The sequence below is a fragment of the Andrena cerasifolii genome, chromosome 8 (genome assembly GCF_050908995.1).
Source record: "Andrena cerasifolii isolate SP2316 chromosome 8, iyAndCera1_principal, whole genome shotgun sequence".
Classification (NCBI taxonomy): domain Eukaryota; kingdom Metazoa; phylum Arthropoda; class Insecta; order Hymenoptera; family Andrenidae; genus Andrena; species Andrena cerasifolii.
In genome coordinates this window covers 4558345-4581873 of record NC_135125.1, presented here as the reverse complement: position 1 = coordinate 4581873, position 23529 = coordinate 4558345, and the positions used below count along the sequence as shown (strand labels likewise).

At 38.2% G+C, this 23529-nt stretch overlaps 1 protein-coding gene across 5 annotated transcripts in view; it reads right to left on the bottom strand.

Annotated features, from left to right (window-relative positions):
* The window catches only part of LOC143372227 (uncharacterized), a 25073-nt gene extending 1544 nt beyond the window's left edge, over positions 1-23529 (bottom strand). For 2 of the 5 annotated variants that reach the window (XR_013086243.1, XR_013086244.1), the window contains exons 1-7: positions 19111-19712; positions 17673-18254; positions 13648-13881; positions 9805-9962; positions 7633-8033; positions 5456-5533; positions 67-477 (exon numbers count right to left, since the gene is read on the bottom strand). Coding sequence is in view for 3 of the 5 variants with exons in the window: in XM_076818273.1 (XP_076674388.1) it covers positions 335-477; positions 5456-5533; positions 7633-8033; positions 9805-9962; positions 13648-13881; positions 17673-18041 (1383 nt within the window). In the remaining 2 variants the exon portion in view is untranslated. Of the gene's footprint in view, positions 1-45; positions 478-5455; positions 5534-7632; positions 8034-9804; positions 9963-13647; positions 13882-17672; positions 18255-19110; positions 19713-23509 lie in introns of those variants that run through there. The other 3 variants (XM_076818273.1, XM_076818271.1, XM_076818272.1) reach the window with 3 other exon arrangements.

The window sequence follows — 23529 nt, the reverse complement described above, 5'->3', positions numbered from 1 at the left end:
ACGTTAATGACGAAGCTACGAGTGACGGTAATAAAAACGAAAGAATATAAAAAAAATGTATCGTACCTTTATTATAATTCCTCGCGAAACGCGTCTCCAGCTCTAATCGCTTGGTTTGTTATAGAAATAATCGAGCGTGTCACTTGTACAATAAAATGCTGGAATCTCGAACGACACTCGCGCGCAAATATTATTTACAATAACGTGACAAAGAAACGGAGCGCGATGTCCGTTGTTTCTTATTGTTTTCGCGGCTATCTAATCTAAGAATGTAGAAAAGGAGTTCCCTTATCGAACCCGCGGACTTTTGTCTGGAGCTGCTTCCGGGACGTTATCAGTACATCATCCCGGGATGTGCTGCCCGTTGAAAAAACACATTCGGATTCGCCGATAAGGTCGTGTACAGGTTCCCTGCGTCTTCTGGCCTCAAGTACATGCCTGGCGGCAAAACAAACGTCTCCATCGGGGCATGGACATCTGCAACACGCAAACATATGTTTGTTTTTTTAATTAAACTCGTCGCAGGACCTACGGTAGGTATTGGAAATATTTGTCGCGCCACTCTCGAATTTATTTATTAATTTCGTAGCAGTATGGTTAATAGCGTGATTCGTGTCCGAATTAGTTTTGCAATAAATATTTTACAGTAATAGTTTTGTAGTAGTATTAATGAGTAGTTTAATATTCGAGTGATGCAATAAATATTTACAATATTGTAGAACCGTTATTATTTGTTATTGCGATCAGTACTAGATATAAATTTTTATATACCGCAGATTTTTACTCTGCTCTGATTCTTTATGTAAAAATCAATGGAACGTGTGAAAAATGTTTAAACGCTTCGGATGCGTCTGAACTTGTTTAAAAAATGACAGGATGCAGCACTAACAATAAGAGTCCAAATTGTGGAGAATTTTTTTTCCAAGGAAATTGATTTTGAAAATATAATGCGTATTTGAACAAATTTGAAAATTAATTTTCCGGAAAGCAAAGATTCCTATGAGGAAATTTTATTTTATACTAGTAAAATACACCCGCGCTTCGCTTCGGGCCTAAGAGATATTAAGGATTCCAAGAAAACATATTTCACCCCTTTTCACCACCCCTCAGGGGTAGATTAGGGCAAAATCCTGAAATTGGTTTTTAGGCATTTGTGTTGTTAGGCTAAAACTAAGTATCAGTATCAAAATGGGCCGAAGAGATTTTTAGGATTCCATGAAAACATATTTCACCCCTTTTCACCACCCCTCAGGGGTTGATTAGGGCAAAATCCTGAAATTGGTTTTTAGGCATTTGTGTTGTTAGGCTAAAACCAAGTATTAATATCAAAATGGGCCTAAGAGATATTAAGGATTCCATGAAAACACATTTCACCCCTTTTCACCACCCCTCAGGGGTTGATTAGGGCAAAATCCTAAAATTGTTTTTTAGGCATTTGTGTTGTTAGGCTAAAACCAAGTATCAGTATCAAAATGGGCCTAAGAGATTTTCAGGATTCCATGAAAACACATTTCACCCCTCCCTTTTCACCACCCCTCAGGGGTTGATTAGGGCAAAATCCTAAAATTGTTTTTTAGGCATTTGTGTTGTTAGGCTAAAACCAAGTATCAGTATCAAAATGGGCCTAAGAGATTTTCAGGAATCCGTGAAAACACATTTTACCTTTTTTCACGACCTTAGGGGTTGATGAGAGTAATATCCTGAAATTTATTTTTAGGCATTTGTGTGAGTAACCTTTGTAAGTAAAAACCAAGTTGATATCTAATCGGGCCTAAGATATAAAAAGGAATCTGAGAAAACATATTTCACCCCCTTTTACCCTTCGAGTTGGAATTTCAAAAAATCCCTTCTTATCGAGCACCTACGTCGCAAAGGAATACCCTCCGAATTTCGTGTTTCTAGGGTCAGCGGTTTGGGCTGGACGGTGATGAATCAGTGAAATAATAACGATTATATAATTACAGATTATCGATTAATTTTTACATAAAGAATCACCCCCTTTGGGCTCCATTTAACATCAGTTCGCAGACACCTTTTAGATGTTCCTCGGAAGATTATTTGTAAAATACCATCACGAAATTCCCTTTAAACAGCGACATAATTACCCCGTAAACGTAGCCGCAATTCGAAGTGGGTCACACCTGTCGCACTCCTCGCGACCTGATAATTATTTGAAAGTTTCTTGCAACGGGAGAGTAAGTTTATTATCACTGAAATCGAATCGCCGTGAAGGGACATTAAGAACAGAACTGAACGGACCAACGACTTCCAGTAAAAGGAACCTCATTCGCGAAGCTGCTGGCAAGCGTATTAAAACTTCATTTTTATATTGCTACTAGGTACAGCCAGTTATCTCGACCAAAAATATAGGAAGCGAACAAAAATTGTCAAAATTGTACACCTAGAAAAGAAACTTTTACTCTTTTTGGAAACTAACGTTACCAGATTTGGGAATATCAAAAGCTGCGGATAAACAGTCGTTAAGAAGGAATATGGCAGCGCTGTCGCTTTGACTGGCGACAGCATTAAACAAAAAGGGAGTGGTGGCTGGAAGATCCTAGTAAAATTTTTGATACGGGAACGACTGATTTATAAACTTGATCGGAAAGTCAGAAAATGACGCCTGGTTGGATGCTATGATTACTAGGACCGGTGTCGCAAACAAGCGGATGGTTTATGCCTGGCAGGCTAGTGACCTTTGCCTCGCGATTTGTAGTACATTCCACGCCCTACTCATAATAATGGACATTACGGTGAAGAGATGTATTACGGAGCTAACACAGTCACTGGGAATACTCCCCAGTTGGGAAGAGATATTACTGGGCGACTTAAATTTATTTTTCAGTCAAAGATTTATTTCCCTCGCGTGTAACGTATTCGAGGTGTCAAGAAATATGGTTTTCGGATTGAAAGAGTATTTAACATGTAGTCAGACAACTGATGAATGATAAACACTTAAGGGAGGATACCCAATCCCAGAAATTATGAAGGGGGTACATAGATATGTATTACGCAATTTTTGTTGCTGCCCAAATTCACAGTAAGGGGTTGAAATTGACTTCTAAAAAATCGGCTATTTTCCTATTTGGTGTTATAACTTGCGAACTGCAAGAACTGTAAGTCACCAAATAATAATCCTAATGTCCTAATTAAAAGAAGTAACTTTTCTCTGAAAACTTTTTTCTAGCACTTATAGTTCGTTATAACACAAAATTGGAAAAGAGCAGGATTCTCTGAGGTCAATTTCACCCCCCCCCCCTCCTCTGGGGTGGATTTTGGCAGCAAAAAAATTGCTTAATACGTACCTATATATATCCACTATACATCCCCAAAGATTCATAATTTTTTAATTTGTTAGTCAATGTAAAGTGACAAAGCAATTCTGCCTGCCAACCTCCCCAAAGAAAAAGAAAATAAAAGATCAATGAACCACGACTGAAGCAATTCAAGAGCTCGTAAAAAGAAAAAGGAAACTGAATTTTATTTTTTTAATAAATTTGTATAATCACCTACTGAATTTTATTGAAAATATTTTTCTCCCTTCAACTCGGCTTCCCCCGGGGAATAAGGGGACCCCCCGGTTAAAATTTTTCAGAAAATCTTTTGTTTTATATATACTTTTGTAGTATAACATCCCGAGAATACCCTGTGAAAGTTGCACACCAAAATTCGTAACAGATTCTACAGTCACAACCGATTCAGACTCCGAACGAAGGTATGAGCCGAGAACACTTTGAACACGTTTTTCTCGAAACACGATATTTCGAAACGGTAACCACGGCGTCAGAAGAACTAATGAACCGAATCAAGAAACCTTGAGGCATTTGATTGGTAATTGGACTCGCTATCGCAGTTTGTTTTTTATCAGCATATTTGTGCGGAAAATTACCCGCTTTTTGTTGCGCTACTTCGTTCAAATGTGCATCAACATCGTAGTTCTGGTCCTTTTCACCCCAATAAGGGATGCTTCGATAGCCATTGAAATAAATTTTAAGAAATTGTTTGAATTTTTGATTTTCGACGATCCTGCGAGTAAATTTCGTGGTTACCGTTTTGGCATCTCTTTTTGGCAGCGCCTGCAGTAAGCGCCACCTAGAAAATGCATCAAGGCCGAAAACATGAAACCAAAAATTCCTTTTGCACCCTAACGAGTGTATCAATAAATGCCAAAAATATTTTTTAGGATATGTTATAAACTCATCTTGTAAAAAATTCATAAAGATCACGTATTTTTTCAGAGTTTTCCCCGGGGGGTGCCCCTAAATCCTGAGTGCGCCAGTGAATTCTGCTACAATTTTTATTATTCCTTTATACCAAGGCGGTGTGGATAATGCTACTGATTTGCTTTCTTGCATTCATTCTAAGTGGTATTAATTTAAACGAAATATTGCCCTGTTGCACAGCATTTCAAATCTTTGTATGGACAAATTGCGTGCTCCTTCAGGAACTCCGCGCCTGAGGTTGACTGTGAGTTTCTCCTTACGCAAGTAAGAGAGCATTACTGTGTACATACTACATAATACTACCGAATTATAACACAATATTAGCAATATTGATTAAATGCCGTTCTAAATTAGATTTACCCAGTTTATAGTACTACAATATTATTTTCGTTTCTGGAGGAGGAAAGAATTAAGCTGCTAAGCGTTACCAAAACTGGTAATAGCTTCTGATCCTGTCAATGTTCATTTTCGATACACAAAACTAAACACTCTCCGAGTCCTGAACTCCTCTGCGAACCCACTGAAGAAATGCGGAGGAAGACTGGAATTAATGCATTCGCCAAAGTAACGTAACAAATTCAAAGGAAAATCGTTCCATCGCAGAATGCAAAGTGCGTAGCAACTATTATCGGTTGGGAATGAGAAAAATCGCCCGTTCCTTTATAAAAAGTTGGATCATTCACAGACAACAGGTCACCGATTAACTAGCCGTCGTCTGATCTAACGGGATCCGTTTCCCCTTCCAGTTTAATTCCCGGAGAAGCGCTTGACCTCCGCCTCGAAACTTTCTCCCTCCCCAGCCTTTCCAGCACGAGGTTTTTCCTCCCTTTCGTTCGTTCCTCGAGGTGAAGGTCGCCGGAGGCGACGCCGTAACGGAGGAAAAGTTTGGAAGGGGAATATCCCCAGTTAACGAACCCAGGAATTTCTTGGGCAACCTTAATAAGCGTGCTATTCTTGTTTCCCCATCGACGCCTAGCTATTCCGACCACTTAATTCAGATTAAAAGTAACTAACTGCGCAAACAAATTTTAGTCTATCGTCTGGCAACACTTTCAACTTGCTAGCTTATACTGCTCCTCCCAGAATTCAGCTTTTGCGCAGGTGTAAGTTACGCGTGATTAAAACAAATTAATTATTCGTGCGTGTATAAATCGGCTGGCGTATGTTTAGAGTTATTTCAAGGGACAATACTGGTACTGTCTAATAGCTGGCCAATTTCTGAAAAGCCTTACCGTCGGAGTATATGGGGCTCCCACCATGTCTGCAGGCTGTGCATCCAGGTATAGCGGATGAGACTAATGCCACGCGATCTGTAATTCAAAATACATCAACAACGTGCAGTGATGTTTACGTTGGAAATAACACGATGCGCATACACCTACTTAAAGCTTTCGTTTACATTATTCGTTCGAGAAATATTAATTCTTTATTCGAATGATCCTCGAATATAAATTTCGAATGACGAATAATTTTTTTAGGAATATAATGGCCAACTCTGGGTAATAGGGCGGAGCGATACTGTATAGGCGAAAATTTAATTTTGAATTTTCAGTTGGCCTGCGAGATAGTTGTCTTTTGATTAATCAAACGCAACTGTAAAAAAAATTGGAAAAATATTCATGTCTGCAGGTTCCTTTTTCTCCTAAAAATGATTATATAGGTATGCAAACCAGTAACATCGGGACACTTAGGGCATCCATTTAGTTTACTTATTTAGTTATTACTCACTTAATGTATTTTAAATTGTATGTGTTTGGACTCTGTATATTGCATTGTTTTTGTATTTCGTGTACTATGGGTATTCTCGTATAATAATAATAATAATAATAATTATATGATCATTTTTAGGAGAAAAAGGAACCTGGAGACATGAATATTTATCCAATTTTTTTTTACAGTTGTGTTTGGTTAATCAAAAGACAACTATCCCGCACCCAGGCGAACTGAAAACTGAAATTTAAGTTTTCGAAAATTTAATTTCCAAAAGAAATTTTTAAATTCCAAAATTTTTTGGAGAAATATTCATGTTATCAGATTCCTTTTTCTCCTAAAAATGATTATATGATTATATGATCATTTTTAGGAGAAAAAGGAACCTGAAGACATAAATAATTTTCCATTTTTTTTTACAGTTGTGTTTGGTTAATCAAAAGACAACTATCTCGCACCCAGGCCAACTGAAAATTCAAATTTAAATTTTCCGCTTCGCCCTACTGGGTAAGGAGCGTTTTAATTAGATAATCGAACATTTCAGTGTTGCACTGTGTTGGTATGCAGTACACAGCACCGAATTTAGTTGGAATTTAATTAAGCCGTGTATTTTTGTACGGTAAAAGCTGGTCGGTTTGGGTCTACGGTCAGCTTTTGTGGAAGAGCTACGACGAGCCTGTTAATATCGTATCGAACGAGCGAAACGGAACGAGGATCACGGGCACTATGAGGAATATAATAGCACGTGCGTGCGCAAAAGCGCAGGTGAAATTCAGTTGTTCAACAAAATAGGAAAGAACGATAGAATCGCCGTTGAGCATGTAGCTCAGTTTTAAATCTTAGAAAATAGGTTGCAATGATGTTAATTAACGCGCTAGATTTTAAAGTATATGTATCCAGTGATTTAACTATTCAAATTTGTTTCTCGAACAAATTGCCACTGGGTGATGTGAAAATTATTCACAAATTACCCGCGGAGGCATTAATCATTAAAAATTATTTTTAACCTTACACTAAGTAGGTACGTTTGGCATATGCATGTTCACAAAAATTGCAGTTCTCATGATTGAACATATTAAGCAGTAATTTCATTTGGAAAATGAAGAACTCGATTGAAACAGTCACGTTGCTTTGAGAAAAATCAAAATGTACGCATTGTCATCTCCATATTCGAAGATGCATCGAAATTAATGTACAATCATTCCGAGCACCCTTTCAAATCGGAAGAATTTTTCAAGAATACACTTCATTCATTTTTCTCAAAGCGTCTCAGAGCGCACAGTAATGTAGGCGCGATAAAAATAGATAATTCCATTAATAGAATTCAGTAGACATTAACATCTCTAAGTAAGAGCTTCATATGAACTTCAAACTCACAAGGGAAGAGATCCCGAACCCGGAAACTCAAAAAAATCTGTAACTTTGTGAATATGTAGGGGATTTCCCCCTGATTACAATTTGTGCAGCAAATAAAAATTCTGTTGTAATCAGGAGGAAACCCCCTACATATTCGCAAAGTCTCGGATTTTTCTTGAATTTCCGGCTGGAGTTTATTTACTTTCTAAATAAATAAACTTTTCTAGGAACCACTTTGCTGCACCTTAGAGCGGTAAGAAATAGTTGCGTGTGCAGATTTAAGCCAGGCGCACCGTGCATACGAGAGAACATGGGGTACAAAGGAAATAGGCGATAAATATACCAGCACTGTGATAATGCATCTTCCTCTTCAATGAAGCCTCGGCCGGCTTGAAGTGGAAAAAGGAAGGCGAGTAACCGCTGCCGGGAAGTGAGCTCAGAGCGTCGTCACGATCACGAATCACCGTATCGGGAGCCTCTCGGCCGAGGGCAGCCAACTGTCGACCCTTCGGCAGGAACATCGTCAGGAACACGAGAAGGGAAGTAGTCAATAAACCATAAGCTAGCCAGGCCTCTCTGTCACTCTCCGAGGAGGCAGCCATCGAGCCGATCGCGCTGGATATCCAAATCGGAAGCGATAAACCAACGGCCAGACCAATAAACGCTGCCTCCCGGTTGTTGTCTCTGACGCCTCGTGCTCGAACCGCTAAACAAACCACTGCGACGAGCAGTGCACCAGGATACCTGAAATCGCATAATTCAGTTTCAGATGAGCGTAGTTCATTAGCTAGTTCTATTATAATCTATGACAAGATATTATTTTTAAATTATGTATTAAATGCAATTTTAATATTCTAATTTAATTAATTAAGTTATTCTAAATAAGGAAACGACCATTCCATTCATAATGTAATAATTAAAGTTAATAATAATATTGAGAATATTGATTTTGTTGATATTATAAATTTGTATTTAATTAGAGTCACGGACACATTCTCACGCGGCAAAGTTTGAGTAGGTATAGAAATATAGAAATCTTTTTTCGTTGTAAATTATTTGGACCGCCATACTATAGACCAATTATTATTTTTATTATTATTATTACTATTATTATTATTATTATTAGTATTATTATTAGTATTATTATTATTACTAGTATTATTATTAGTATTATTAGTATTATTAGTATTATTAGTATTATTAGTATTATTAGTATTATTAGTATTATTAGTATTATTAGTATTATTAGTATTATTAGTATTATTAGTATTATTAGTATTATTAGTATTATTAGTATTATTAGTATTATTAGTATTATTAGTATTATTAGTATTATTAGTATTATTAGTATTATTAGTATTATTAGTATTATTAGTATTATTAGTATTATTAGTATTATTAGTATTATTAGTATTATTAGTATTATTAGTATTATTAGTATTATTAGTATTATCAGTATTATTACTATTATTATTATTATTATTATTATTATTATTAACGGGAAAGCCCCCGTTATATTTGTTATATTTAACAATGCTTGCTGTATGTGATATGCTGCGTTTGTATCTTGCTATATTAGTATAATATGATGCAGTGGCGCACCAAGAGGGGAAGCAAGGGGCCCTGGCACCCCTAGAAGAAGGGGCTTTGTAAAAAGAAAAGAAAACTGGATTTTATTCTTTAAATCAATTTTTATAATTACCTAATGCGTTTTATTGAGTTTGAATTAAATAAATTTTTCTTAAAAATATTTTTATCCGTTCAAGTCGCCCCCCCCCCAAAGATTAGGATTTAGTGCGCCACTGATATGATGTTAATCCTAATATTATTGAAAAGCGTCCGTCCACCCTATATGTAACATATTTCACATATTAATTAGACTTCAAAGCAAGAATTCACAATATTCTAATTCACATTAATTAAACCTTGATTAATGTACTTTTCTTTTGGATGCATTCAATTGAAAAGTTCCACACAGTTTATTTAAAAAAAAGTATTATTATCTGTGGAAGTTGCAAAGATCGTGTAAAAAATATTCCCCCAAATTCAATATTTAATTTCTACAAAGGGAATTAGAATAAGTCAATATTCCTGCGATTTTATTATAAGCTTTAGTTTATTATGCGTAGATTCAACTAATTTTCTGTAAATTTCGGAATTATCCTGTTCCATTCTTCTGGAAAAATTTCTTTGCGCGTTTCTTTGGAAGATACTACTAACTAAGAATATATTAATCAAGGTTTCAACGAATGTAAATTATAATGGGTAATTTTGTGTTTAACATTACTTGAATAAATAATATATGTTACTTTCGCGAGTAACTGTATTTTGTTGAAAGAAAGTGTGTTGGAACTCGGAAGAATGGGGCACGAATATTAAGACGAAGGAGAGTTTGAATGCAGGTGCATCCAGGTTTCAGATGTTTTTTTTTTAAATTTCGATTTGTGCTTGTAACGAGACTTCTGTCGAATCGAAAAAATAGTGTCGATGGAAGGTTTACATTTCAAAAGTTTACCCGAGGGAGGCCACTATCTGTCCAAGAGGAGTTTTGCAACAGGAGGCTGGAGAGCTTTGGCCTGTATTTTGTACCTGGGCCACGGCAGGTGGTTCCCCATAGAACCATTGTCCAATGATGGCTACCTGCACCAGCACCGCGAATCCCAGTACCAACGCCTGCAACAAGGAGAATAAATGTGTTTTAATATCTGCGCACGGGGACAATCGTAAATCATATTCCGATACACTTTCAGAAAGTCAATTCAATGGTAATTCAGGCTTGCACGATTGACGATAGATTTATGAGCAGCGGTCGCAGAAGCGAAGTCGACGATTTCAACCAAACATTTTTGTCTACAAAAGTCTTCAATATTAACACTAGAACTGCCACACCACGAAAAAAGACTGGTTTTAAATTTTCATTTAAAATTACTCAAATTTATGACTTTGCATTTCGGAATTTTTTTCATGATTTTATTGCAATATCTAAAGAATTAAATTTATCAATTTGTCTTTTCGTCTCCCGCACCCTTTTCGAAGTTACAAATAAACTATAACTAGATATACCGCGCACCACTCATTTTCATATTTTTACTTTTCGTTTGATTGCATGTTGGCAAATACAACACAAAATTCGAAGGAACGTAAATGGTCTGAAATTGGATATTGCAGAAATAATACTTGCGATAGATGCGAGAAATATGTTTGCGGGAAATTTGCATGCAAAAAGGTCTCTACCTCCATTTGCAAGAACTGTCTTCACTAGCAATAAATTTACCATATTTAAGTGTATTCCTAAGTAAGTAGAATAAAAATATGCATAATATTATGTATACAATTTTAGCACTATAAAAATTAAAAAATATGAATAAAAGTAAAATAAATTTTCCTCGCATAACGTCTTTTATAAATAACCAGCCATTGTGACTGATCTAGTAGAAATAGGTATACATTAAGGGGACCTTCCGGTCTAAAAGTCGATTTTATTTTGAAGAATATACTTCTGGCTAGAGGGGATACCAGGAAAAAATACAAAAAAATTGAAAATTAATAATTTTCAAAGGCGTTGAAAGAATGACAAATATAGGGAAAAGTGATTTCAAACTTCAAGCGTCGTTATTTTCTAAAAAATGTCATTTTGTAATTATTTCTGCCCCCAGCCAGAATTATATTCTTCCAAATAAAAAAAGTTTCAGTCGAATCGGGTAATAACTTTTGGAGATACAGATCCCACCGATTTGGATCAATTTTTTGACACCTTGACTTTAACGACTCCCCAGTGCCGTCTGAAATGATTAATTATAAAACAAAAAATATATATCTACAAATTACGACATCCTTAATACAATGCAAAAAGTCCCATTAAATTACACGTAGTAGTTTGCTTTAATTAATTCCTAAATATCACCTATTTTGGAGGGCTCTAGACCAGAAGGTCCCCTTAATTATGAGTAGTTCTAGTGTTAAAATTTCTGGAAGCAATGGTGTAGGTTCTTAGATTACTTATATAATCAACGTAATTTTTTTTTTAACTGCGAATAACATTCCTCCCCGCCTTACTTATTCCAAACACCAATTCATAAATACTTTTAACATTTCAATGGTTTGAAATATTCTGAAATACGTGTAGCAGAGATTGAAATGGACGAACCTCGCTACCACCTGAATTCGAAACGAAATATAACATCCCCAATTTTAAGTGCTCAACACACGTAAACCTAAACCTCGAATATTCAGCCAAGCCCTAAATAGAGCGCGTCGTAGTAACATTCGGACGCGTGTCTGCTCGCTCCCTTTCTAAGTTCACCAGAAAATGGTCCGGCTGAATTGCTGCGGGCTCTCCCCTTGTTAGACGGGATTTATTTAACTACTACTGCTGCGACATTCCTGATTTAACGTTATATTCCCAGCGCTCTACCCTCGGTACTGTAATTTATCCGCGGACAAGCAATTGCTTAACCTGGGCCCAGCGTCGAATAAGCGCCGATATAAGTTGGAAAATATTATACAGGCAGAAAGAGCCCGGCGGAGTCTTTTTCTAACGAGGCATTTCGCAAAACTGGTTTCCACTCTTATCGTCGCTTCCTTTAATGCATATAATCACACCTATTGGCGATCATCGGCAATAAAACAAAAGCTATAGGGCCCGTTACGCGAGGCAGGGAATGTCGGAAATATTAATGTTATTCGACGTAGGGCGAGACGTACTTAACGATCGCGACAGCTGCACTTACTGCTATTACTAGCGGGCGTTACTACTGCATTACTTTTCATTCAAGTCCCGTCCCGCGCGTACAAATAGTCGATCGAGATCGACATCCGGATCTCCGACACAGCGAAATAAGAAAAATCCCGTGCATCCTTCGTGAGAGTCGTTCCACGAGTTTCTGCGGGCCGTTTTATAAAGCTATACTCACACTGAGGGCAGCCGGAGAACTTTCGATTACGTTTCGACTGCTTAATTGGCCGAGCGTTTCGATAAACCACCTGAGACGTATGTAATCGCTGGGACGCAGGAAGTAATATCTCAAGCGACCGCGGATCACGGCTTTCGTTAGATAACAACGTCACCCGATTAACTCAAGTCCAACGCACCAAATGTCAGCTCTCCGGAAATGAGAATTCATTATCTCTCAACACTTTTTGTTAGGAGCTTGAACAATTTCTCTTTCTGCCCTGATGCGAGCACTGAGTTACAAGTCAACACAATTTTCCCCATTCATTGTGAATCCTTGAATTTCCATGTTAATATATATATTTAAACTTCTGTTTTTGTTACACACTTATAATCTATGAGTTAAGTGCCTAATTTGTAACACTAAGTCGCGTTATTATCAGTGGCGGATTTAAGGGAAGGTTCCGGTCTAAAATCGATTTTTTTTTATTTCATTTTTTGAATGTTTAACCTTTTAGGAATACGTGTTTAAAAGGATTTATTGAAATTCGTAAAATTCCCGAAGTTATAGGCATTTGAGTAGCGGCAAATGCATGGGTAACCCCCGGCCACTCGGCACTCACGTAAACTTTAAACGCGTTTTTCTCTAAACAGTGTTCTCAAAACGGTGGGACCTGTATCTTCAAAAATTATTATCCGATTCTACTGAAACTTTTTTTATTTTGAAGAATATACTTCTGGCTAGGGGGGATATCAGAAAAAATACAAAAAATTGAACATTTATAATTTTCAAAGGCGTTGAAAGGATGAAAACTATAGGGAAAAAGTGATTTCAAACTTCAAGTATCGTTATTTTCTAAAAAATCTGTCATTTTTGTAATTTGTTCTGGTTCCCCCCTAGCCAGAAGTATATTCTTCAAAATAAAAAAAGTTTCAGTCGAATCGGATAATAACTTTTGGAGATACAGGTCCCACCGATTTGGATCAATTTTTTGACACCTTGACTTTAACGACTCTCCAGTAGCGTCTACACTGATTAATTATAAAACAAAAAATATATTTCTGCAGCTTAAGACATCCTTAATACAATGCAAAAAGTCCCATTAAATTATATATAGTAGTTTTCCTTTAATTAATTCCTAAATATCACCTATTTTTTGGGACTCTAGACCGGAAGGTCCCCTTAAGGGAAAAGGCCCACGTGGTAAACGTTCTGGGACACCCTGTATACACAGCAGAAATAGAAATAAATTTAAGCGCGTGTGGTATGAAAATTATGGGAAACAAAAGAGTATAATGTTTGGATAAAATCATATTTTTTTTTTGAAGATGGGGCCCTGCGGGGCCTTCTGGGCAGGGCCCAGACGGCAACTGCTCATCGGCCGCCTGTTAAATCCGCCACTGGTTATTATCGATGTACGCTCATGGTACGAGTGCAGGAGTATCATGAAATATTTTCAAACTCACTTGATATGGTGCTGGTAAGTAGATGCCGCTGTTTAAAGAAAGCAGGAAGACGCATTTGACCAAGAGAGCCGCAAAGACGAGAGCAGCGGGTAAGCCAACTAATCGAAATGCAGCGCAGGACAGTGGATTTTGACTGAGGGAGGGTGCTGCTGAGAGTCCTGCCAGAAGGAACAGTCCCAAGAGGAGAGCTTGTCCCAGGAACAAATGTCGTCTGTTTGGCGCGGTTACTCTCGCCTGAAAAACATCGTCAGATTTGTTTTGTGTTAGCTACATGCTGATACGTTACTTACAATGAAATTAATCAAATAGATTTATTCGCAATAGATTTATCTCACTGTTATATATTCGCATACTTCCAACCTGCGGCGCACTCAGGATTTAATCTTGGGTGGAGCCGAGTTGAACGGATACAAATATTTTTAATGTAAAATTCAATAAATTTAAAGAATATCCGATTTTCATTCAAGATTACATCGAGAAAAAAAATCATAAATTTTTTTTACAATCTTAAAATATGTATAAATTCATACCAAAAAGACTTTTTACCCTGTGTTACAGTTTTCTTTAAAAGAAATCCTAAATGTTTTTAAGGGATTACAGGAGAATGTACCTTTAACAATTCTATATTGGAATAACTTGTTTTACAATTAGTGTATCGCAAGTCAAAGTGGTTGTAATTATATATGTATGTCAACGTCTGCCATGGACCTGTTAATTACTAGTATAGGAAGAGGGAATAGAACACAATGTGGCCACTCAACGAAGAGGCTGAGGGAATTGTTAAGTATGTTCTGATGGTTCGCTTAAAAGCCTACAAAACGATGAAAAATGAATGTGTAATTTGCGCGGAACAACCAATTAGGAGACGAGTGATTTATATTCACTGAAAGGAGACTAGATTGTTCAGCATTTTCTCAGAAAGAAATTCTGGTGAGATAATACACGCACCGCGATCTTTCGCGCGAGATCATCAGCATGCTCTAATTTTCCTTGCCCGACGAGGAAAATCTAAATAAGGTAAACAGAAAGTATACCTCTGGATACGTCTAGAGGCTGACTTTCGTTCTTCTTCCCCCGCGTTTGTCCCATTAGGTTTCGACACAGTGGAATCGCGCGACGGGGACCGTTGCGTACCAAACTGCAAAGCGATTCGTTGCGTGTCGCGGTGTAATTATATACAGATTGAAGTAATTGCATAGATTGGTTTCTCTAATTAGAATGATTAATAATACGCTCGCGCAGTTTAGCGCGAGCAGTCAGCAACTTGATCTAAATTTGTTAAACAACGTCAACCTATTAATTTAGTGTGATTAACGATGCTCCGACTTTCTTCCACATAAATAAATATTGATCTGTTCCGTACGTATACTTAGTCACTAAGGTCACTTCCAATCTGCGAACGCTGGTAGATCCAACAGTTAAGCTTTTAATTTGTGCTAGGGCTGTAACGAATATTCGAATGCTAAGTATTCGAATACCAGAGAATTCGAAGTTGAGATTCAAGTATTCGAATACCAAAGAATTCGAACTTGCGATTCAAGTATTCGAATACCAAAGAATTCGAACTTGAGATTTAAGTATTTGAATACTAGTGAATTCGAACTTGAGATTCAAGTATTCGAGTAGCAGAGAATTCAAATATTTAAATAATAAGGTGTATTCGAATATTTAAATAATAAGGTGTATTCGAATATTCGGATAATCAGGAGGATTCGAATACAAGAGAATTCGAATTTGAGATTCGAGTATTCGAATACCAGAGAATTCGAATTTGAGATTTGAGTGTTCGAATACCAGAGAATTCGAATTTGAGATTTGAGTATTCGAATACCAGAGAATTCGTATTTGAGATTTGAGTATTCGAATACCAGAGAATTCGAATACTTGAGTATTGGAATTGCAGAGATTTCGAATATTTGAGTATTCGAATTGTAGAGATTTCGAATATTTGAGTATTCGAATTGCAGAGAATTCGAATATTTGAGAATTCGAATGTTTGAGTATTCGAATGCCAGAGAATTCCAATATTTGAGTATTCGAATGCCAGAGAATTCCAATATTTGAGTATTCGAATGCCAGAGAATTCCAATATTTGAGTATTCGAATGCCAGAGAATTCCAATATTCGAATAATCAGTAGTATTTGAATAATTAGGAGTTTTAATATTCGAAGAAATTATTCGTATTCGAAATTATCCGAACAATCACAGCTCTACTTTGGGCCTCACTCACGGAGGAACAAGAGAAATCGCAAATGCAACTCCGTCTCGAGCGAATCAAACGGAGACACTCTTTGACTACTGCGCTTTTCATAAGTTGAAAAGGAGAAAAAGAGGGAAGTGTAATTGTGTGATACTGGGTAGCATAATGGTAGCTTTGGACGTGGCATAAACATCGGGTTTGGTACCAGAGAGACTTTCCTGGCTACTCCTGTTCAATGGAGTGTATCGATACGAGCAGACGACACGGGAAGGAGAAATAGGCAATCGACATGCAAACTAGGCCTAGGTCTCGGCGAAATTGCGAGCGTGCCGGTTATTGGAGCTTGTCGAGATACGAACGAAAACAATTACCACGGATTCCTGTGCGCGTAGCCACGTGCTGTCGAGAGAGACAGAGACACAGATTCTTTCCTAAGCTCTATTAACTCGCTCCTTCCTCAAATCTCCATTACTGATGATTACACGGCCGCGAAAATACGTCTCGTCCCATTGAACGCGATAGGTTCGACGATCTTCCCGCTTTTCCTTACCACGTGACAGAGAAATCTCGCGCTCGGTTTCCGGCAGCACGGATAGTTCACTTGCACATTAAATTTTATTACAGGTAATCTATTTAAATTCCAAAATAACCTCCCGCACGATTCTGTTGTTGAACATGTATCGGCGAAAGTTGACCCATATCCCTTCAAGAAATCTTTACGGAATACTTTCAAGCTTTTAAAATGTACCTCGTAACGCCGCTTTTATTATATTAAAAATCCTAAATTTGTTCTTAATAAAGAACAAACATCAAATTATAATAGAATCGATTATAGCGAGACAAATATTTGCAGGAATTAACAATTTGAAGGAAACCGCCTTACAAATTTCAAATCAGGATAAATAACATTTTCTACACATTCGATAAAAGAAAAGTATAAAAAAACTGTAGAATCATTCTTCCATGCTAAGAACAAGTCAAGTCATCTCGCAAGGGATGCTTGGATATTCGAAAATTCAAAAGAATTCGAACCTTTCCAGAAATGTAGTTTAAGTGATGCTAATAACGTAACCCTTTTCTGTTTCGGCAATGAAACGATCCTAGGGGTGCAAACACTCCCTTGAAGAAACTGTTGAGTGTGCGTATTAGCCTAGACATCTACGAAACCGCAAAAGTTTAATTCAAAGTTTTATTGCTTTCTGATATCCTACAATATCACAGAGATGGAAAAATTGTATTTAAATAAAAATTCATACAACGACTAAAAGTTAAAAAAAAGATTCGTCGTGTGTTGAATAAAATTACCACGGGTTAACAGAAAATAAGTTAAACTCACAGTTAAAGTTAAAAAACTTTTTCGACGCTAAAATTGAAACGCTCGACGAATACAAAAATTAACTTTAATCGTCAAATAATCTAAAGTTAAAGTAGCTTTTATTTTTTCCGTTATGTAAATAATTTTCCAACAAATTCGCCAACAAAGAATTCTGGAAAAAGGGGACAAATTTTACCGAAATTCCTTATCGCCTTACTGTAGGATATAAAAAATCATAAAACTATGAATGGAACTTTTCCTCGATATCTTTTACGGTTTCGCAGATACCCGCGACAGCTAACACGAAAGCTCCCAATTTCTTTGGAGGGTTGTTTCCACCCGAAGGACCGTCTCATTGCCGAAGCATCAGCCGAACTACATATCTGCAGAGTTCGAAACTCTTTGGAATTGTCGAGTTGCCGATCCCTTGCCGGTGCCCTTACAGTTGTCCAGTTTAGTTTGCGATAACATTAGTCAGGCCAGCGTGTTGCGAAGGTAAACGAACCGACCTTGAGCAGTACGAAAACCTCGAAGCCAGCCATGAGGAGCATCGTGGCCGTGCTAAGGGCCGCCAGAGGAAGAGCCCAGGGTCGTTGTCTGAGCAAGGACCTCGAGTACGGTTGGGTATCGGCCTCGATCGCCTCATTCTTTTTCCCAGCCGTCCCGAACACCGAAACTGTCCTGTTCGGTGCCGGCACGCTGATGACACTCGCCACGCTGGCCAGGCCGTTCTTGTCCATCGACGCATCACCAGGTACCAGGAAGAATTCCGTAGACAGCTCGTAGTCCTTCGAGGCTTGGACTCGCGTCGCCGTAGTTCCGGTTGGACCGAGCCAGCTTGCCGTGGCCCACGACAGGATAATCGGGCTCAGTCTCATCGCGTCATCCGTACTTCCGTGGTTATCTCTGTGTACGGCTATCTTTTCTCCTTCCCCCTATTTTTTGCTTTTCGCCTCTCGTGTGCGCGCGTGTGTGTGTGCGCGTGCGTTTGTCCGTTTCCAAGTTTCTGTAGCGTCACCGGGACATGCACCGTTTCCTGCGTAAGCGCATCCTTATGCGCCCTCTTCACTTCACTTGGAGGAACAGCACGCCTGCAATTACGATTCGCCGCGGTAATTAAGACGCGCCGGTTCATTTGTCTCGATTTACTGCCGGCTAAAAGAGTGCAAATCGGTTTAACGGGGCTGCGGGGTGACATTGGCGCATACCCTCCGCGAGCAACGGAGGGAAAGTGGAGAAGGAGATCGTAGAAATTTAGACTTTAAATTGCAACTCTTAGGTAATTCAAATAGGGGCTGATTTGCTTCGGTAAAACTTTGAATATTTAACTTTTATATAACGTTCGCAAATTTACCGGGAAATATATGCTTCGTGATAACTTTGCAATGTCTCTCCTCATCGTCATCGAATACAAACGCCTCGGTTAAATACTCTCTGTGGATGCAACGGTGGCGAATCGTTTGTAATTACACCGTGTCGTGATCGTTCACGAGCTGAATGGTCGAAACGTATTATCCGCGAAATAAGATGCAATTTAATGAGAGCTACACCCGAATGCATAGCATCTCTGAGTTTCTAACTCTCACTGCTAAACGGGCAATGAGAAACTGCGCCGAGGAAAAGCTTTAACCGCGACGGGAGAAGCTGATTCCGCGGAGTAACAATTGAAATAACACCGGCAATAATTCCTGCGCTAACTAAACCAAATAAACCACAAGCTACTCCCAGCGAGAGCCAAGCATGACCAGTCCGCAGGCATTCACGGAGTCTAACACCATTAATTATTATGAACAGGGTCAGCCGTAAGTAGAGTGAAGCAGGGTCCGAGTAAAACCGGAGTAAAACCCGTAAAAGACAGGTATCGCGGTGTACAACTATTCCGATCGAATGTTTGTTAAATTAAGCGGGGTGCTTAACTGTATATTTAATCGCGGTAGGGAACTAAACCTTTCGGACGTCGATCATCCTCTGTCTTCGATGTGCCGGCGATACTGCGTCCCGCACATTTCTTTCCCGCGAAGAGCTCTCCTAGCGGCGGTACTGTATCCCTGCGCTTTTATACGAGCACTTTTGGTATTGCCGAATAGCTGAACACTAACCGCAGGACGGTCCTCGAGAGCTTTCGTATCCCCGGAGAATGTTACTTTATCGCGGCGGATAATTGGAGTGATTAAAGATCGACGAGCACTGCGCAGGGTATCCCAATGATCTTTGATACCGGAGGGTATTTTCTGTCAGAACATGGATCGGTTGCCCCCCCGATGGGACGAGTCAATGGAGTGGCCACGGAGCGCGTGTCAGGAGAGCCAAACTCCGACTAAACCAACGAGCATTCGCCGGGGAGAAACTGGAAGCAGACTGGAGTTCCGTTCTGGAGGTGAAGCCTATCCGTTACGGAGGAGCCAGGGAGATGGTGATGACGATGCCGAGGTGGTAGTGGCATACAGCAGGAGCGGATCCACGCGATTCCCCCGGCAAGATTTCCCTTTTCTACCAAATTTGGGAAAACAGAAGAACGTTGAAATCGGCGTGGAAACTCGGCGTGCTAAATACGCCACTGTCTCTTATTCGGGCTGTACCATGCTGGAAATTCCAAGCCTCGGGGAACCAACTTCGAATGGATGTTGAGGGGATATTAGATGGTCTTTAAAGCTTTATAAATATTCGTTAGGCGTGCACTTAATAATATCAGTCATTTATGGAGAAAATCTTTACAGGCAGTAAATGCGCACACAATATAGAAAACAGAGAAATTCTATTAAACGTGGACGATACTTTTGTTTCCACTTGTATCTACTTTTTGCAAATACACTGTGCTTCAGTGAAAATATTACAGATATAAACTGTTCAACTGCAGCTTTTGACACGTGAGTCGCAGGGTGCACGGGATATTTATTGGAATTAAAATATTCATTCAAAGGGAAAGGTATTTCCCTTAATTCCCTGAATTCAGTGTCGAAATCAAAGTGGACCAAAAATTGAAATTATGAAAAATATGACAACTGGTAGATATTTTTCGCAATCTACAATTTCTCATCACTTGTTATGGTTCCGCTAGAAATCTGAAGAATATTATAAAATGATGTACTATCCACTAAATCTGTGCTTCGACTGATATCAGTGAATCGGCAGGACGTGCTTTCTCGTGGGTAGAATTCGAAAGCCGTCGGAGGGGACCGTAACCTCGACGAATTTCAATTAATTAATTAGCAATTACCAGAAACAGGGCCACTTTTATCTTGGCGTTTTCGATCTGATCCGCCCCTGAAAAGATGAGAGAAGGAGCAGAGTGGAATAAAAGAGAAATAGAGAGAAGGATCGGAATGAAAGAAAGAAAAAGAGAGAGGCGAGCTGATCCTCCGACGTCGAGGACCGGACCCGGCGACGCATTTACATATCGTACGTGTAATAACCTCGAAAAAGTTTTAACAATGGCCCCTGGGTCCGCCTCGGCCGCGGCGAGCAGAGGAAAAAGGGAGAAAAGGACCTGGGTGGATGACGATCGATTGAAGAAACGTTTAACGAGCTTCTTTCGACTTTGAGCAATGAGGCGTCGTGTACGTCTTCGCGGAATTATTCTCTCTAAGTGGAATGTTTAAGATATGACGATCATAAAAGTCGAAAGAAAGTAGACAGGGCTACATTGATCCTTTCAAACGTTCGCGGATGTAGTTCTACCAGTAAGTTAACAAAGGGTGGCATTATGTATCTTGGCCCAGAAAAAAACACTGTAAAAATTATTTCAATCTGCGACAGTGATAACTAAGTGGAAGTTTATGCAAGTAAGATATTTATTGTGATAATTATTTGCTATATTGTGGCCGCTGCTGTGCTCGAGCTAATTCGTAAGTTGGTTCTGTATATGCTAGAAATATGCAGCATATACGATATACAAAGTAGAGCTGTAAATATTTGAATATTTGAATAATTCGAATACTTTCGAATACGAATAGTTTCTTCGAATATTCGAATAATTGGGAGTATACAATATTTTTTAGTGTATAATTATTTGTTTTTCAAACGACAAATTTGAAACTTTATTAATCTTTGGTAAATCTTTAGCTTCCTACAAAAATGTCTGCTTATACAATTGTTTCTAACTTTATGTAGAAAATGAAGCCTCGTAGATCGCCTGCGAAACAGAATTGGGCATTATTCCAATTGTTTGAAGTAAATGTATATGTATGTAACGTAATTATTCGAATACATTTTTTTTATAGAATATTTTATTTGAGTAATAATTATTTACTCTTTGCAACAAAATATTTCTTCTACTTATTCGGATAATTCATCATCATTTGTTTGAATAATTTGTTCAAATAACGATTGCAAAATAATGTATATAATAATACTAATAACTGATGGCTGCTCTTCGTTTCAAAATTTATAAATTTACCAAAGATTAATAAAGTTTAAAATTTGTAAAGTTTGAAAAAATATTTCATGTTCAAATTCCTATTCGATACAATCCAAAATTCGGTCACTCTGAATATTCGAATACTCTCAATTCTTCGAATATTCGAATACTCCTAATTCTTCAAATATTCGAGTATTCGAATACTCCTAATTCTTCGAATATTAGAATACTCCTAATTTTTCAAATATTCGAGTATTATTCGAATACTCCCAATTCTTCGAATATTCGAGTATTCGAATACTCCTAATTCTTCGAATATTCGAGTATTCGAATACTCCTAATTCTTCGAATATTCGAATACACCTAATTCTTCGATTATTCCAGTATTTGAATACTCCTAATCCTTTGAATATTCGAATACTCCTGACTCTTCGAATATTCGAATCTCAAATTTGAATTCTCTGGTATTCGAATATTTGAAGAATTAGGAGTATTCGAATATTCGAAGGATTAGGAGTATTTGAAGAATTAGGAGTATTCGAATATTCGAAGAATTAGAAGTATTCGAATATTCGAATAACAGCCCTAATACAAAGTATGCAAAATAAGAAATATATTTTTAAAACCCTCCTAACAACGGAACATATTTCTACCAAAGTCCCACTTGTTCAGTCCTGTCCTATAAAAATATATATTTGCATAAGCTCCCGCAGTTTAATTATCGCTAAAAAGAACTGGCTCCTCCTCTAGATGCAAGCAGCGCGTCTCGCACGACGCTGCGCGTTTGAAGGTTTGAACTAGATAACATGTAGGCGGTCGCGCGTCACAGATCAATGATCGTTTGCGCACATACGACACGTTCGGTAGCCGTACGCGATCGATCCCTTGCAACCGAGGTTCGATGAACTCCTTGCCTCGAAAACCGGACAAACCGTTTGCACGCTCAGTTCGGGGACTGTGAGCTTCCCCGATAGTAAGTATGAGCATGCCTCGCATTTCTTGTCCCTCCTGTTTCAACAATGTTTCCGGCGAGCCAGCCCGTCAAATAGGAAGCATAAAATTCTGACGCATCGATGCCGGTGACTTGTACCCATCGTGTCGTTCCCATTCGCTCCAGGCGAAACACTTTTTAACATGTTCGAAATGATCGGGCACACTCTAGCGACTCCTGTTAGCCCTCTGTACGCACTGCACGTTTATTTTTAGTGACATTTTTTTTATTTCGGCATATTTAAAATCTGCATTCTATTTTTAGCGGAGCAATGGCATTGGTAATAGTACCAGTGTATAGTAACTCGGATTTCTCGAAGGTTGCAATTTTTTGTAGGTATAAAAGAATTTGAGCCGAAGGGCTGAGATTTTCTACAGAATCTGGTTAGATAATAGTAGCTCGAGTATCATTTCTTGGGAATAAAATACACTGCAAATGGTAAATAGATATACGTTTAAAAAGCTGCGGAAATATGTTTTTGGCATCATTTTATGCTTGCAATATTCTGGTCCCATTTTATTTCCCTGGATAGATATTGCACCGCTACACAATACTGTAAGGCACGCAGTGGTTTAAAATGCGATTCTAGCTAAGCTAAATTATTTTCGTACTATACCGTTTTGTACCTTTACTTTAAAAGTATTTACTCATTTATTATTTTTAATGTTATTTCTACACAGGCGAACACCTGTATTTTTACGTACACATAAATAAGTAGAAATAACAGTAAAAATAACAAATGTGTAAATATTTTTAAAGCGCACATACGTACAGGACAAAATAATGACAAAAATAATTTTGCTTAGCTAGAATCGCATTTTAAAACCACTGTGCTGCGGCGTGTACGTGAATGAATTTTTCATTCATTCCTGTTGAAGTTCTTCAGCGGTCTATACGTACGTGTCGTGGTTTCTTTTCGAGTATCTGGTAACAACGTCACCGACAAACAGGCCCGAGCAGAAAACATAAATATTAAACCTGCCGAATTTGGACCGTACTTTTGCCGCGTGTTCTTGCA